The sequence below is a fragment of the Heptranchias perlo genome, chromosome 9 (assembly GCF_035084215.1).
Source record: "Heptranchias perlo isolate sHepPer1 chromosome 9, sHepPer1.hap1, whole genome shotgun sequence".
Classification (NCBI taxonomy): Eukaryota; Metazoa; Chordata; class Chondrichthyes; order Hexanchiformes; family Hexanchidae; genus Heptranchias; species Heptranchias perlo.
Genome location: NC_090333.1, coordinates 87,143,196 through 87,162,599, shown reverse-complemented (window position 1 = coordinate 87,162,599; position 19,404 = coordinate 87,143,196). Strand labels below are relative to the sequence as shown.

Below are 19,404 nucleotides of genomic sequence, written 5' to 3'. Positions count from 1 at the left end.
GGATAATACCCGAGGAGAGGAAACCGTTTACAATGCCAGGTAGGGCAGTTGCATAGTCAGCAGTTTAGTGGGAGATTGCTCAGTGGAGCAAGAGGTGGCCCTCATGGACAAGATGAGGTCACAGGGCACAAGGAGAGATGGGAGAGAAACCTGAGCGAGACGAGCGTTCAGGGCTGGGGCAGGGGGAGCCTGGGGAGAGGTTTGGCTTGGGGAACGGAGGGAAGTGGCAGAGGCAGCTTTTTTTTTTATTCGTTCATGGATGTGGGCGTCGCTGGCGAGGCCGGCATTTATTGCCCATCCCTAATTGCCCTTGAGAAGGTGGTGGTGAGCCGCCTTCTTGAACCGCTGCAGTCCGTGTGGTGAAGGTTCTCCCACAGTGCTGTTAGGAAGGGAGTTCCAGGAGTTTGACCCAACGACGATGAAGGAACGGCGATATATTTCCAAGTTGGGATGGTGTGTGACTTGGAGGGGAACGTGCAGGTGGTGTTGTTCTCATGTACCTGCTGCTCTTGTCCTTCTAGGTGGTAGAGGTCGCGGGTTTGGGAGGTGCTGTTGAAGAAGCCTTGGCGAGTTGCTGCAGTGCATCCTGTGGATGGTACACACTGCAGCCACTGTGCACCGGTGGTGAAGGGAGTGCATGTTTAGGGTGGTGGATGGGGTGCCAATCAAGTGGGCTGCTTTATCCTGGATGGTGTCGAGCTTCTTGAGAGTATTCCATCACACTCCTGACTTGTGCCTTGTAGATGGTGGAAAGGCTTTGGGGAGTCAGGAGGTGAGTCACTCGCCGCAGAATACCCAGCCTCTGGCCTTCTCTTGTAGCCACAGTATTTATATGGCTGGTCCAGTTAAGTTTCTGGTCAATGGTGACCCCCAGGATGTTGATGGTGGGGGATTCGGCGATGGTAATGAACAGTGATAAAGAAGTCCATGAGCTCCTTGCACTTGTTGTTGGTGAGAGTGAAGGCAGCAGGGGAGAGGGGTTTCAGGAGATGATTGGTAGTGAGAAGAAGCCGGGGGGTTATCTTTGCTCTGCAGGATGAGCCTAGGGTGGTGGGTGGTTTTGGCAGTTGAGGGTGAGGCCTAATAGTGATTGATGTGGTCCAGGCAGATCTGGTGATGGGTGGCTAAACTAGTTGTGCGTCAGAAACGTTCAAGTCTGTGCCCCTTGGACTTGAGGGAGCAAAGATGGGGCATACCAGGGGAATGACCGGGATGGGAGAGAGTGCAGGAATTTCTGTGACCACCGATGTATTGCCTCCCTGGTGTTAGGGTAAAGGATATCACAGAGAGGGTGCAGGACATTTTGAGGGGGGAAGGGGATCAGCCAGGAGTCGTGGTCCATGTGGGAACCAATGTCAGAGGAAGGAAAAGGGTTGAGGTCCTGTGGTCAGAGTTTCAGGAGCTAGGGAGGAAGTTAATAAGCAGGACCTCAAAAGATAGTAATCTCTGGATTCCTCCCAGTGCCACACGCTAGTGAGTATAAGAATAGTAGGTTAATGTGTGGCTGGAGCAATGCTGCAGGAGGGAGGGCTTCAGATTCCTGGGGCACTGGGATCTGTTCTGGGACAGGAGGGATCTGTACAAGACAGACAGGTTGCACCGAAAAGAGCTGGGACCAATGTCCTCGCGGGGAGGTTCACTAATGCCTTGGGGGAGGGTTTACCTAATTTGGCAGGGGGATGGGCACCAGGATGAAACATAAGAGAGGAGAAACAAGATGCACAGAGGACTGGGAGGGACAAATAGCATTACAGTAAATAATAGTTCAGAAATAGCAGGGATCAGACAGGGGGCAAATGCGTGGCAGTCCAACATGAGTTTGGAGTGCATGTGCATGTGCCTAACGTCGGTTGTGGGGAAACTTTTAGAGACAATTATCCGGGACAAAATTAATCGGCACTTGGAACAGTATGGGCTAATAAATGAACGTCAGCACGGATTTGTTAAAGGAAAATTGTATTTGACTAACCCCTTGATTCACTTCTTTGATGAAGTAACGGTGAGGGTTGATGAGGGTAGTGCGGTTCATGTTGTGTATATAGAATCGTGGAATGGTTACAGCACAGAAGGAGGCCATTCGGCCCATTGAGCTCGTGGCAGCTCTTTGTAAGAGCAATCCAGTTAGTCCATTACGGACTTTCAAAAGGCATTTGATAAAGTACCACATAATGGACTTGTTAGCAAAATTAAAGCCCATGGGATTAAAGGGACAGTGGCAGTGTGGATACAAAATAGGCTAAGGAACAGAAAGAAGAGTAGTGGTGAAGGGTTGTTTTTCAGACTGGAGGGAAGTATACCCTGGATGAGTGTCCCCCAGGGGTCAGTATTAGGACCACTGCTCTTTTTGATATATATTAATGACCTGGACTTGGGTATAGAGGGTATAATTTCAAAGTTTGCAGATGACACGAAACTCTGAAATGTAGTAAACAATGTGGAGGATAGTGATAGACTTCAAGAGGATATAGACAGACTGGTGAAATGGGCAGACATGTGGCAGATGAAATTTAACGCAGAGACGTGTGAAGTGATACATTTTGGTAGGAAGAATGAGGCGAGGCAATATAATTTTAAAGGGAGTGCAGGAGCAGAGAGACGGGGGTGAATGTACACAAATCTTTGAAGGTGACAGGACAAGTTGAGAATGCTGTTAAAAAAGCAAATGGGATCCTGGGCTTTATTAATAGAGGCATAGAGTACAAAAACAAGGAAGTTATGTTGAACCTTTATGAATCACTGGTTAGGCCTCAGCTGGAGTATTGTGTTCAATTCTGGGCACCGCACTTTAGGAAGGATGTCAAGGCCTTAGAAAGGATGTAGAGATTTACTAGAATGGTTCCAGGGATGAGGGACTTCAGTTATGTGGAGAGACTGGAGAAGCTGGGATTGTTCTCATTAGAACAGAGAAGGTTAAGGGGAGATTTGATCGAGGTGTTCAAAATCATGAAGGGTTTTGATAGAGTAAATAAGGAGAAACTGTTTCCAGTGGGAGAAGGGTCGGTAACCAGAGGATACAGATTTAAGGTGATCGGCAAAAGAACCAGAGGGGAGATGAGGAAACATTTTTTACACAGTCAGTTGTGATGATCTGGAATTCACTGCCTGAAAGGGCAATGGAAGCAGATTCAATAATAACTTTCAAAAGGGAATTGGATAAATATTTGAAGGGAAAAAATTTACAGGGCTCTGGGGGAAAAGCAGGGGAGTGGGACTAATGGGATAGCTCTTTCAAAGAGCCAGCACAGGCACGATGGGCCGAATGGCCTCCTCCTGTGCTGTACCTACTATATTATGATATGGAGGGAGAGGTTTATACAGAGGGAAAGGTTTGGGGGAGGAGAGTTTATATGGAGGGAGAGGTTTACTGGGACAGGAGGGCACTGAAGTCAGAGGAGAGGTGATAAAGAATGAGATGTCGCTCAGTGCAGAGGCTGAGGGAGGAAAGGAGAGAGGATTTTTCAGGGAGAAACTCATGATGGGGCTTAGGGGGATGGGGGCAGCAGTTTTAAAGGAGAAACAAGAGGGGCGGAACAAAGTGGGATATTTGAAGGAGAAGAAGGTACCAGTGGAGTAGGGGGAGGGACTAGGGTGTAACTTGGTGATAAGGGTCACATCAGTACTGTGGCAGTTTGGGTCAGGTGGGTGAGGTGGGCGATGGAAAGTATAGCCAGGAGGGTAGGGGCAATGTCCTGCCACCTATGAGCTAAGTTTCAGTTAAAGGGTTGATATCATCGCCAAGATATCAGTGGAATCATCTTCAATGTGGTCGTAGATGGCAAGAGCTTTGCATGCGAGGGAAACACGGAGAGAGGTGGTGATTCCTGCCCGTTGGCACAGTCCAAGCGTCCAGTGGTGCGGTGATGAGCTGGACGGGATGGAGGCTGCTGAGGTTAGTCCCCAGCGGGTGTGCTGAGTGGGAAGGTCATTGAAAGAAAGCACGGAGGAGTTGGGGTTGCTCTTCGTAAAGAGGCAGCAACAAGTGTCTTGATGGACCCTTCAGAGAATGATGAGAGACACACAGAGGGTAGCTGTGGGCTTACCCATATGGGATAGAAGTCTGAGACAGCAGCAGGGGAACAAGGAAGGCAGAGGATTAAGCCGAGTGGCCTCCTTCTGTGCTGTCAAATTCTCTGACTGTTTTACTTTTGTGGACCTAGCTAGTACCATTTCTACTGGAAATGTGATGTGTTATATTACTGTTATTTATTCACTTATCTATTATTAAATAAATTCACCCAATAGCCAAAATCTGAAACAAGGTATGATGATGCTTGTCACAGGATCGATCCAGTTGAAAAAGTATTAATGGAAAACTCTCTCTATTTGATATCCTCTGTATTTTACCAAAAATGTACCTGGATATCAGAGTTTGTGAATATACTCAAGACTCACCGACGAGCGATCAAAGATGTCGCAGCCGGAAAATCTAGAGACAGGTGAGAAAACACCCCAAAAAACGCAACAACAGTCTTTTCCCCACTGCTGGGGGAGAAGAGAAAGGAGGTCAAGAGAATCAGCAAAGGTGGAGCAGCCAAGGATAGGTACAAGCTCGGTGTGCAGATATGCATGATGTTGGTTCAAACATTTGAGTTTCTGAGTCAGGTACTGTGCGACAGCCTGGGCCAATGGTACTCTAGACCATGAGTCAATGTCTTCCTCAGAACTATGCCCTCTGACACCAGGATTAGCCGCACGGCCTCTTTCTGCATCGCTTCCAAGACCTGGATGGTTCCCTTGTGCCTCGAGGACCAGAAATAAATGCAATACTCAGGTATGGTGAAGCAGGAACGATGGGCCTGGGCTCCGTCCGATGGGCCTGGGCTCCGTCCGATGGGCCTGGGCTCCGTCCGATGGGCCTGGGCTCCGTCCGATGGGCCTGGGCTCCGTCCGATGGGCCTGGGCTCCGTCCGATGGGCCTGGGCTCCGTCCGATGGGCCTGGGCTCCGTCCGATGGGCCTGGGCTCCGTCCGATGGGCCTGGGCTCCGTCCGATGGGCCTGGGCTCCGTCCGATGGGCCTGGGCTCCGTCCGATGGGCCTGGGCTCCGTCCGATGGGCCTGGGCTCCGTCCGATGGGCCTGGGCTCCGCATTCTGTTTTCTTCGTCAACTGCTGTTCTGTAATGACTGAACGTCAAAGAGTTGAGTCCAACTCATTGCGAGCTCTCTTTCAGCTTCTCCCGAACGAGCTTGACAAGTTTATTGAAGTATGTTCACTATTTTCCTTCCAATGAAAAGCCGTGCATTTAACAGGATAGAAGTTTGCCTGAAAAAGTATTTTCCTTTTGCAAATACAACATAATTCCTTTGGAACTTCAGACTTGAATCCAAATCATCAACTGTAAAATTGATCAACCTGTACTGCGTTTCTGACTCGAGGTCATTCTCCAGATTTGAAACAGCAACCACCCCATCACCGATCACAGGGAGACTCCACTCAGTACATCTCCCCATCACTGATCAGAGGGACACTCCACTCAGTCCATCTCCCCATCACTGATCACAGGTACACCACACTCAGTCCATCTCCCCATCACCGATCACAGGGACACCACACTCAGTCCATCTCCCCATCACTGATCACAGGTACACTCCACTCAGTCCATCTCCCCATCACTGATCACAGGGACACCACACTCAGTCCATCTCCCCATCACCGATCACAGGGACACTCCACTCAGTCCATCTCCCCATCACTGATCACAGGGACACCACACTCAGCCCATCTCCCCATCACTGATCACAGGGACACTCCACTCAGTCCATCTCCCCATCACTGATCACAGGGACACCACACTCAGTCCATCTCCCCATCACTGATCACAGGGACACTCCACTCAGTCCATCTCCCCATCACTGATCACAGGGACACCACACTCAGTCCATCTACCCATCACTGATCACAGGGACACTCCACTCAGTCCATCTCCCCATCACCGATCACAGGGACACCACACTCAGTCCATCTCCCCATCACTGATCACAGGGACACCACACTCAGTCCATCTCCCCATCACCGATCACAGGGACACCACACTCAGTCCATCTCCCCATCACTGATCACAGGGACACCACACTCAGTCCATCTCCCCATCACTGATCACAGGGACACTCCACTCAGTCCATCTCCCCATCACTGATCACAGGGACACCCCACTCAGTCCATCTCCCCATCACTGATCACAGGGACACTCCACTCAGTCCATCTCCCCATCACTGATCACAGGGACACCACACTCAGTCCATCTCCCCATCACTGATCACAGGGACACTCCACTCAGTCCATCTCCCCATCACTGATCACAGGGACACCCCACTCAGTCCATCTCCCCATCACCGATCACAGGGACACTCCACTCAGTCCATCTCCCCATCACCGATCACAGGGACACCACACTCAGTCCATCTCCCCATCACTGATCACAGGGACACTCCACTCAGTCCATCTCCCCATCACTGATCACAGGGACACCACACTCAGTCCATCTCCCCATCACTGATCACAGGGACACCCCACTCAGTCCATCTCCCCATCACTGATCACAGGGACACTCCACTCAGTCCATCTCCCCATCACTGATCACAGGGACACCACACTCAGTCCATCTCCCCATCACTGATCACAGGGACACCACACTCAGTCCATCTCCCCATCACTGATCACAGGGACACCACACTCAGTACATCTCCCCATCACTGATCACAGGGACACCACACTCAGTCCATCTCCCCATCACTGATCACAGGGACACTCCACTCAGTCCATCTCCCCATCACTGATCACAGGGACACCACACTCAGTCCATCTCCCCATCACTGATCACAGGGACACCACACTCAGTCCATCTCCCCATCACTGATCACAGGGACACCACACTCAGTACATCTCCCCATCACTGATCACAGGGACACCACACTCAGTCCATCTCCCCATCACTGATCACAGGGACACCACACTCAGTACATCTCCCCATCACCGATCACAGGGACACCACACTCAGTCCATCTCCCCATCACTGATCACAGGGACACCACACTCAGTACATCTCCCCATCACCGATCACAGGGACACCACACTCAGTCCATCTCCCCATCACTGATCACAGGGACACCACACTCAGTCCATCTCCCCATCACTGATCACAGGGACACCACACTCAGTCCATCTCCCCATCACTGATCACAGGGACACTCCACTCAGTCCATCTCCCCATCACTGATCACAGGGACACCACACTCAGTACATCTCCCCATCACCGATCACAGGGACACCACACTCAGTCCATCTCCCCATCACTGATCACAGGGACACCACACTCAGTCCATCTCCCCATCACTGATCACAGGGACACCACACTCAGTCCATCTCCCCATCACTGATCACAGGGACACCACACTCAGTCCATCTCCCCATCACTGATCACAGGGACACCACACTCAGTCCATCTCCCCATCACTGATCACAGGGACATTCCACTCAGCCCATCTCCCCATCACTGATCACAGGGACACCACACTCAGTCCATCTCCCCATCACTGATCACAGGGACACTCCATTCAGTCCATCTCCCCATCACTGATCACAGGGACACCACACTCAGTCCATCTCCCCATCACTGATCACAGGGACACCACACTCAGTCCATCTCCCCATCACCTATCACAGGGACACCCCACTCAGTCCATCTCCCCATCACTGATCACAGGGACACCACACTCAGTCCATCTCCCCATCACTGATCACAGGGACACCACACTCAGTCCATCTCCCCATCACTGATCACAGGGACATTCCACTCAGTCCATCTCCCCATCACTGATCACAGGGACACCACACTCAGTCCATCTCCCCATCACTGATCACAGGGACACTCCATTCAGTCCATCTCCCCATCACTGATCACAGGGACACTCCATTCAGTCCATCTCCCCATCACTGATCACAGGGACATTCCACTCAGTCCATCTCCCCATCACTGATCACAGGGACACTCCATTCAGTCCATCTCCCCATCACTGATCACAGGGACACCACACTCAGTCCATCTCCCCATCACTGATCACAGGGACACCACACTCAGTGCATCTCCCCATCACTGATCACAGGGACACTCCACTCAGTCCATCTCCCCATCACTGATCAGAGGGACACTCCACTCAGTCCATCTCCCCATCACCGATCACAGGGACACCACACTCAGTCCATCTCCCCATCACCGATCACAGGGACACCACACTCAGTCCATCTCCCCATCACTGATCACAGGGACACCACACTCAGTCCATCTCCCCATCACTGATCACAGGGACACCACACTCAGTCCATCTCCCCATCACTGATCACAGGGACACCACACTCAGTCCATCTCCCCATCACTGATCACAGGGACACCACACTCAGTCCATCTCCCCATCACTGATCACAGGGACACCACACTCAGTCCATCTCCCCATCACTGATCACAGGGACATTCCACTCAGCCCATCTCCCCATCACTGATCACAGGGACACCACACTCAGTCCATCTCCCCATCACTGATCACAGGGACACTCCACTCAGTCCATCTCCCCATCACCGATCAGAGGGACACTCCACTCAGTCCATCTCCCCATCACCGATCACAGGGACACCACACTCAGTACATCTCCCCATCACTGATCACAGGGACACCACACTCAGTCCATCTCCCCATCACCGATCACAAGGACACCACACTCAGTCCATCTCCCCATCACTGATCACAGGGACACCACACTCAGTCCATCTCCCCATCACCGATCACAGGGACACCACACTCAGTCCATCTCCCCATCACTGATCACAGGGACACCCCACTCAGTCCATCTCCCCATCACTGATCACAGGGACACCACACTCAGTCCATCTCCCCATCACTGATCACAGGGACACCACACTCAGTCCATCTCCCCATCACCGATCACAGGGACACCACACTCAGTCGATCTCCCCATCACTGATCACAGGGACACCCCACTCAGTCCATCTCCCCATCACTGATCACAGGGACACCCCACTCAGTCCATCTCCCCATCACTGATCACAGGGACACCACACTCAGTCCATCTCCCCATCACCGATCACAGGGACACCACACTCAGTCCATCTCCCCATCACCGATCACAAGGACACCACACTCAGTACATCTCCCCATCACTGATCACAGGGACACCACACTCAGTCCATCTCCCCATCACTGATCACAGGGACACCACACTCAGTCCATCTCCCCATCACTGATCACAGGGACACTCCACTCAGTCCATCTCCCCATCACCGATCACAGGGACACCCCACTCAGTCCATCTCCCCATCACTGATCACAGGGACACTCCACTCAGTCCATCTCCCCATCACTGATCACAGGGACACTCCACTCAGTACATCTCCCCATCACCGATCACAGGGACACTCCACTCAGTCCATCTCCCCATCACTGATCACAGGGACACCACACTCAGTCCATCTCCCCATCACTGATCACAGGGACACCACACTCAGTCCATCTCCCCATCACTGATCACAGGGACACTCCACTCAGTCCATCTCCCCATCACTGATCACAGGGACACCACACTCAGTCCATCTCCCCATCACCGATCACAGGGACACGACACTCAGTCCATCTCCCCATCACCGATCACAGGGACACTCCATTCAGTCCATCTCCCCATCACTGATCACAGGGACACTCCATTCAGTCCATCTCCCCATCACTGATCACAGGGACACTCCACTCAGTGCATCTCCCCATCACTGATCACAGGGACACTCCATTCAGTCCATCTCCCCATCACCGATCACCGGGACACCACACTCAGTCCATCTCCCCATCACCGATCACAGAGACACCACACTCAGTACATCTCCCCATCACCGATCACAGGGACACCACACTCAGTCCATCTCCCCATCACTGATCAGAGGGACACCACACTCAGTCCATCTCCCCATCACTGATCAGAGGGACACCACACTCAGTCCATCTCCCCATCACTGATCAGAGGGACACCACACTCAGTCCATCTCCCCATCACTGATCACAGGGACACCACACTCAGTCCATCTCCCCATCACTGATCACAGGGACACTCCACTCAGTGCATCTCCCCATCACTGATCACAGGGACACTCCACTCAGTCCATCTCCCCATCACTGATCACAGGGACACCACACTCAGTCCATCTCCCCATCACCGATCACAGGGACACCACACTCAGTCCATCTCCCCATCACTGATCACAGGGACACCACACTCAGTCCATCTCCCCATCACTGATCAGAGGGACACTCCACTCAGTCCATCTCCCCATCACTGATCACAGGGACACCACACTCAGTCCATCTCCCCATCACTGATCAGAGGGACACCACACTCAGTCCATCTCCCCATCACTGATCACAGGGACACCACACTCAGTCCATCTCCCCATCACTGATCACAGGGACACCACACTCAGTCCATCTCCCCATCACTGATCACAGGGACACTCCACTCAGTCCATCTCCCCATCACTGATCACAGGGACACCACACTCAGTCCATCTCCCCATCACCGATCACAGGGACACCACACTCAGTCCATCTCCCCATCACTGATCACAGGGACACTCCATTCAGTCCATCTCCCCATCACTGATCACAGGGACACTCCACTCAGTGCATCTCCCCATCACTGATCACAGGGACACTCCACTCAGTCCATCTCCCCATCACTGATCACAGGGACACTCCACTCAGTCCATCTCCCCATCACTGATCACAGGGACACCACACTCAGTGCATCTCCCCATCACCGATCACAGGGACACCACACTCAGTCCATCTCCCCATCATTGATCACAGGGACACCACACTCAGTCCATCTCCCCATCACTGATCAGAGGGACACCACACTCAGTCCATCTCCCCATCACTGATCAGAGGGACACTCCACTCAGTCCATCTCCCCATCACTGATCACAGGGACACCACACTCAGTCCATCTCCCCATCACTGATCAGAGGGACACCACACTCAGTCCATCTCCCCATCACTGATCACAGGGACACCACACTCAGTCCATCTCCCCATCACTGATCACAGGGACACCACACTCAGTCCATCTCCCCATCACTGATCACAGGGACACTCCACTCAGTGCATCTCCCCATCACTGATCACAGGGACACTCCACTCAGTCCATCTCCCCATCACTGATCACAGGGACACTCCACTCAGTCCATCTCCCCATCACTGATCACAGGGACACCACACTCAGTCCATCTCCCCATCACCGATCACAGGGACACCACACTCAGTCCATCTCCCCATCACTGATCACAGGGACACTCCATTCAGTCCATCTCCCCATCACTGATCACAGGGACACTCCACTCAGTGCATCTCCCCATCACTGATCACAGGGACACTCCATTCAGTCCATCTCCCCATCACTGATCACAGGGACACTCCACTCAGTGCATCTCCCCATCACTGATTACAGGGACACCACACTCAGTCCATCTCCCCATCACTGATCACAGGGACACCACACTCAGTCCATCTCCCCATCACTGATCACAGGGACACCACACTCAGTCCATCTCCCCATCACTGATCACAGGGACACCACACTCAGTCCATCTCCCCATCACTGATCAAAGGGACACCACACTCAGTCCATCTCCCCATCACTGATCACAGGGACACCACACTCAGTCCATCTCCCCATCACTGATCACAGGGACACTCCACTCAGTGCATCTCCCCATCACTGATCACAGGGACACCACACTCAGTACATCTCCCCATCACTGATCACAGGGACACCACACTCAGTCCATCTCCCCATCACCGATCACAGGGACACCACACTCAGCCCATCTCCCCATCACTGATACCTGGGACACTCCACTCAGTCCATCTCCCCATCACCGATCACAGGGACACCACACTCAGTCCATCTCCCCATCACTGATCACAGGGACACCACACTCAGTCCATCTCCCCATCACCGATCACAGGGACACTCCACTCAGTCCATCTCCCCATCACTGATCACAGGGACACCACACTCAGTCCATCTCCCCATCACTGATACCTGGGACACTCCACTCAGTCCATCTCCCCATCACTGATCACAGGGACACCACACTCAGTCCATCTCCCCATCACTGATCACAGGGACACCACACTCAGTCCATCTCCCCATCACTGATCACAGGGACACCACATTCAGTCCATCTCCCCATCACTGATCACAGGGACACCACACTCAGTCCATCTCCCCATCACTGATCAAAGGGACACCACACTCAGTCCATCTCCCCATCACTGATCACAGGGACACTCCATTCAGTCCATCTCCCCATCACTGATCACGGGGACACTCCACTCAGTGCATCTCCCCATCACTGATCACAGGGACACCACACTCAGTCCATCTCCCCATCACTGATCACAGGGACACCACACTCAGTCCATCTCCCCATCACTGATACCTGGGACACTCCACTCAGTCCATCTCCCCATCACTGATCACAGGGACACCACACTCAGTCCATCTCCCCATCACCGATCACCGGGACACCACACTCAGTCCATCTCCCCATCACTGATCACAGGGACACTCCACTCAGTCCATCTCCCCATCACTGATTACAGGGACACCACACTCAGTCCATCTCCCCATCACTGATCACAGGGACACCCCACTCAGTCCATCTCCCCATCACTGATCACAGGGACACTCCACTCAGTCCATCTCCCCATCACCGATCACAGGGACACCACACTCAGTCCATCTCCCCATCACTGATCACCGGGACACCACACTCAGTCCATCTCCCCATCACTGATCACAGGGACACTCCACTCAGTCCATCTCCCCATCACTGATTACAGGGACACCACACTCAGTCCATCTCCCCATCACTGATCACAGGGACACTCCATTCAGTCCATCTCCCCATCACCGATCACAGGGACACCCCACTCAGCCCATCTCCCCATCACTGATCACAGGGACACCCCACTCAGTCCATCTCCCCATCACCGATCACAGGGACACCACACTCAGTCCATCTCCCCATCACTGATCACAGGGACACCACACTCAGTCCATCTCCCCATCACTGATCACAGGGACACCACACTCAGTCCATCTCCCCATCACTGATCACAGGGACACCACACTCAGCCCATCTCCCCATCACCGATCACAGGGACACCACACTCAGTCCATCTCCCCATCACTGATCACAGGGACACCACACTCAGTCCATCTCCCCATCACTGATCACAGGGACACTCCATTCAGTCCATCTCCCCATCACTGATCACAGGGACACCACACTCAGTCCATCTCCCCATCACCGATCACAGGGACACCACACTCAGTCCATCTCCCCATCACTGATCACAGGGACACCACACTCAGTCCATCTCCCCATCACTGATCACAGGGACACCACACTCAGTCCATCTCCCCATCACTGATCACAGGGACACCACACTCAGTCCATCTCCCCATCACTGATCACAGGGACACCACACTCAGTACATCTCCCCATCACTGATCACAGGGACACCACACTCAGTACATCTCCCCATCACTGATCACAGGGACACTCCACTCAGTCCATCTCCCCATCACTGATCACAGGGACACTCCACTCAGTCCATCTCCCCATCACCGATCACAGGGACACTCCACTCAGTCCATCTCCCCATCACCGATCACAGGGACACCCCACTCAGTCCATCTCCCCATCACTGATCACAGGGACACCACACTCAGTACATCTCCCCATCACTGATCACAGGGACACCACACTCAGTCCATCTCCCCATCACTGATCACAGGGACACCACACTCAGTACATCTCCCCATCACTGATCACAGGGACACCACACTCAGTCCATCTCCCCATCACTGATCACAGGGACACCACACTCAGTACATCTCCCCATCACTGATCACAGGGACACCACACTCAGTCCATCTCCCCATCACTGATCACAGGGACACCACACTCAGTCCATCTCCCAATCACTGATCAGAGGGACACCCCACTCAGTCCATCTCCCCATCACCGATCACAGGGACACTCCACTCAGTCCATCTCCCCATCACCGATCACAGGGACACCACACTCAGTCCATCTCCCCATCACTGATCACAGGGACACCACACTCAGTCCATCTCCCCATCACCGATCACAGGGACACTCCACTCAGTCCATCTCCCCATCACTGATCACAGGGACACCCCACTCAGTCCATCTCCCCATCACTGATCACAGGGACACCACACTCAGTCCATCTCCCCATCACCGATCACAGGGACACTCCACTCAGTCCATCTCCCCATCACTGTTCACAGGGACACCACACTCAGTCCATCTCCCCATCACCGATCACAGGGACACCACACTCAGTACATCTCCCCATCACTGATCACAGGGACACCACACTCAGTCCATCTCCCCATCACTGATCACAGGGACACCACACTCAGTACATCTCCCCATCACTGATCACACGGACACTCCACTCAGTCCATCTCCCCATCACTGATCACAGGGACACCACACTCAGTCCATCTCCCCATCACTGATCACAGGGACACCACACTCAGTCCATCTCCCCATCACCGATCACAGGGACACCACACTCAGTCCATCTCCCCATCACTGATCACAGGGACACCACACTCAGTCCATCTCCCCATCACTGATCACAGGGACACTCCATTCAGTCCATCTCCCCATCACTGATCACAGGGACACCACACTCAGCCCATCTCCCCATCACCGATCACAGGGACACCACACTCAGTCCATCTCCCCATCACCGATCACAGGGACACCACACTCAGTCCATCTCCCCATCACTGATCACAGGGACACCACACTCAGTACATCTCCCCATCACTGATCACAGGGACACCACACTCAGTCCATCTCCCCATCACTGATCACAGGGACACCACACTCAGTACATCTCCCCATCACTGATACCTGGGACACTCCACTCAGTCCATCTCCCCATCACTGATCACAGGGACACCACACTCAGTCCATCTCCCCATCACTGATCACAGGGACACCACACTCAGTCCATCTCCCCATCACTGATCACAGGGACACTCCACTCAGTCCATCTCCCCATCACTGATCACAGGGACACCACACTCAGCCCATCTCCCCATCACTGATCACAGGGACACCACACTCAGCCCATCTCCCCATCAATGATCACAGGGACACCACACTCAGCCCATCTCCCCATCACCGATCACAGGGACACCACACTCAGTCCATCTCCCCATCACCGATCACAGGGACACTCCACTCAGTCCATCTCCCCATCACTGATCACAGGGACACTCCACTCAGTCCATCTCCCCATCACTGATCAGAGGGACACTCCACTCAGTCCATCTCCCCATCACTGATCAGAGGGACACTCCACTCAGTCCATCTCCCCATCACTGATCACAGGGACACCACACTCAGTCCATCTCCCCATCACTGATCACAGGGACACCACACTCAGTCCATCTCCCCATCACTGATCACAGGGACACCACACTCAGTCCATCTCCCCATCACTGATCAGAGGGACACTCCACTCAGTCCATCTCCCCATCACTGATCAGAGGGACACTCCACTCAGTCCATCTCCCCATCACTGATCACAGGGACACTCCACTCAGTCCATCTCCCCATCACTGATCACAGGGACACTCCACTCAGTCCATCTCCCCATCACTGATCACAGGGACACCACACTCAGTCCATCTCCCCATCACTGATCACAGGGACACCACACTCAGTCCATCTCCCCATCACTGATCACAGGGACACCACACTCAGTCCATCTCCCCATCACTGATCAGAGGGACACTCCACTCAGTCCATCTCCCCATCACTGATCAGAGGGACACTCCACTCAGTCCATCTCCCCATCACTGATCACAGGGACACTCCACTCAGTCCATCTCCCCATCACTGATCACAGGGACACTCCACTCAGTCCATCTCCCCATCACTGATCAGAGGGACACCCCACTCAGTCCATCTCCCCATCACTGATCACAGGGACACCACACTCAGTCCATCTCCCCATCACTGATCACAGGGACACTCCACTCAGTCCATCTCCCCATCACTGATCACCGGGACACCACACTCAGTCCATCTCCCCATCACTGATCACAGGGACACCACACTCAGTCCATCTCCCCATCACTGATCACAGGGACACCACACTCAGTCCATCTCCCCATCACTGATCAAAGGGACACCACACTCAGTCCATCTCCCCATCACTGATCACAGGGACACCACACTCAGTCCATCTCCCCATCACTGATCACAGGGACACCACACTCAGCCCATCTCCCCATCACTGATCACAGGGACACCACACTCAGCCCATCTCCCCATCACTGATCACAGGGACACCACACTCAGTCCATCTCCCCATCACTGATCACAGGGACATTCCACTCAGTCCATCTCCCCATCACTGATCACAGGGACACTCCATTCAGTCCATCTCCCCATCACTGATCACAGGGACACCACACTCAGTCCATCTCCCCATCACTGATCACAGGGACACCCCACTCAGTCCATCTCCCCATCACTGATCACAGGGACACCCCACTCAGTCCATCTCCCCATCACTGATCACAGGGACACCACACTCAGTCCATCTCCCCATCACTGATCACAGGGACACCACACTCAGTCCATCTCCCCATCACCGATCACAGGGACACCACACTCAGTACATCTCCCCATCACTGATCACAGGGACACCACACTCAGTACATCTCCCCATCACTGATCACAGGGACACCACACTCAGTCCATCTCCCCATCACTGATCACAGGGACACTCCACTCAGTCCATCTCCCCATCACTGATCACAGGGACACCACACTCAGTCCATCTCCCCATCACCGATCACAGGGACACTCCACTCAGTCCATCTCCCCATCACCGATCACAGGGACACCACACTCAGTCCATCTCCCCATCACTGATCACAGGGACACCACACTCAGTCCATCTCCCCATCACCGATCACAGGGACACCACACTCAGTACATCTCCCCATCACCGATCCCTGGCACACTCCACTCAGTGGGGAGCTCGAGGGGCAGTAAAAACAAAGGAAAGGCTCGTGAAATGTACTGACTCACCGAATTCAATGAAAGAATAAGGACGCGAGACAGTGGGGACCTTCTTGCCATGCTGCTCGTCGAACTCTGCCTGCAGGTCTTCCAGATATGCAAAAGCCAACTTCTTTGGATATCCTGCCTCGCATAAGACAAGATAGCAAACACCTTTCTCTATGACATAGCTGTAAAACAGAGAAATTTTGCAGAAGGAAGAGGCAGTAGAAAATGAAATCTCAATTTCTATTAACGCAACAGCTCATGGCTGACAGTGACTACATCGATTATTTATGTAGTGTGTCAGACACTGACTGTAGATCATTGATTATTTATATAGTGTGTCAGACACTGACTGTGGACCATTGATTATTTATATCGTGTGTCAGACACTGACTGTAGTTCATTGATTATTTATATAGTGTGTCAGACACTGACTGTGGATCATTGATTATTTATATCGTGTGTCAGACACTGACTGTAGTTCATTGATTATTTATATCATGTGTCAGACACTGACTGTAGTTCATTGATTATTTATATTGTGTGTCAGACACTGACTGTGGATCATTGATTATTTATATTGTGTGTCAGACACTGACTGTAGATCATTGATTATTTATATAGTGTGTCAGACACTGACTGTGGATCATTGATTATTTATATTGTGTGTCAGACACTGACTGTGGATCATTGATTATTTATATAGTGTGTCAGACACTGACTGTGGATCACTGATTATTTATATCGTGTGTCAGACACTGACTGTGGATCATTGATTATTTATATAGTGTGTCAGACACTGACTGTGGATCATTGATTATTTATATTGTGTGTCAGACACTGACTGTAGATCATTGATTATTTATATAGTGTGTCAGACACTGACTGTGGATCACTGATTATTTATATCGTGTGTCAGACACTGACTGTAGATCATTGATTATTTATATAGTGTTTCAGACACTGACTGTAGATCATTGGCCATTGGAACCGGTTCTGGCCATTGGAACCGGTTCTGGGGGAGGTGGGACCAGTACAAATTGGACGGTCTGCATCTGGGCAGGACTGGAACCAATGTCCTAGGGGGAGTGTTTGCCAGTGCTGTTGGGGAGGGTTTAAACTAATGTGGCAGGGGGATGGGAACCGATGCAGGAAGTCAGTGGGAAATAAAGTGGTGACAGAAACAAAAGGCAGTAAGGGAGAGTGTACAGAACATGACCGGACAGATGGTCTGAGAAAGCAGGGCAAAGACCAAGGGAAGTCTAGATTAAACTGCATTTATTTCAATGCAAGAAGTCTGATGGGCAAGGCAGATGAACTCAGGGCATGGATGGGTACATGGGACTGGGATGTTATAGCTATTACTGAAACATGGCTAAGGGAGGGGCAGGACTGGCAGCTCAATGTTCCAGGGTACAGATGCTATAGGAAAGATAGAGCAGGAGGTAAGAGAGGAGGGGGAGTTGCGTTCTTGATTAGGGAGAACATCACGGCAGTAGTGAGAGGGGATATATCCGAGGGTTCGCCCACTGAGTCTATATGGGTAGAACTGAAAAATAAGAAGGGAGAGATCACTTTGATAGGATTGTACTACAGACCCCCAAATAGTCAACGGGAAATTGAGGAGCAAATATGTAAGGAGATTACAGACAGCTGCAAGAAAAATAGGGTGGTAATAGTAGGTGACTTTAACTTTCCCAACATTGACTGGGACAGCCATAGCATTAGGGGCTTGGATGGAGAGAAATTTGTTGAGTGTATTCAGGAGGAATTTCTCATTCAGTATGTGGATGGCCCGACTAGAGAGGGGGCAAAACTTGACCTCCTCTTGGGAAATAAGGAAGGGCAGGTGACAGAAGTGTTAGTGAGGGATCACTTTGGGACCAGTGATCATAATTCCATTAGTTTTAAGATAGCTATGGAGAAGGATAGGTCTGGCCCAAAAGTTAAAATTCTAAATTGGGGAAAGGCCAATTTTGATGGTATTAGACAGGAACTTTCAGAAGTTGATTGGGAGAGTCTGTTGGCAGGCAAAGGGACGTCTGGTAAGTGGGAGGCTTTCAAAAGTGTGTTAACCAGGGTTCAGGGTAAGCACATTCCTTATAAAGTGAAGGGCAAGGCTGGTAGAAGTAGGGAACCTTGGATGACTCGGGAGATTGAGGCACTAGTCAAAAATAAGAAGGAGGCATATGACATGCATAGGCAGCTGGGAT

At 52.1% G+C, this 19,404-nt stretch overlaps 1 protein-coding gene across 1 annotated transcript in view; it reads right to left on the bottom strand.

Annotated features, from left to right (window-relative positions):
* LOC137325075 (vesicle-trafficking protein SEC22b) overlaps positions 1-19,404 on the bottom strand; it is a 58,162-nt gene that overhangs the window by 22,288 nt on the left and 16,470 nt on the right. The window contains exon 3 of the mRNA XM_067989772.1: positions 17,216-17,376. Coding sequence (XP_067845873.1) covers positions 17,216-17,376 — 161 coding nt within the window. The remainder of the gene's footprint in view (positions 1-17,215; positions 17,377-19,404) is intronic.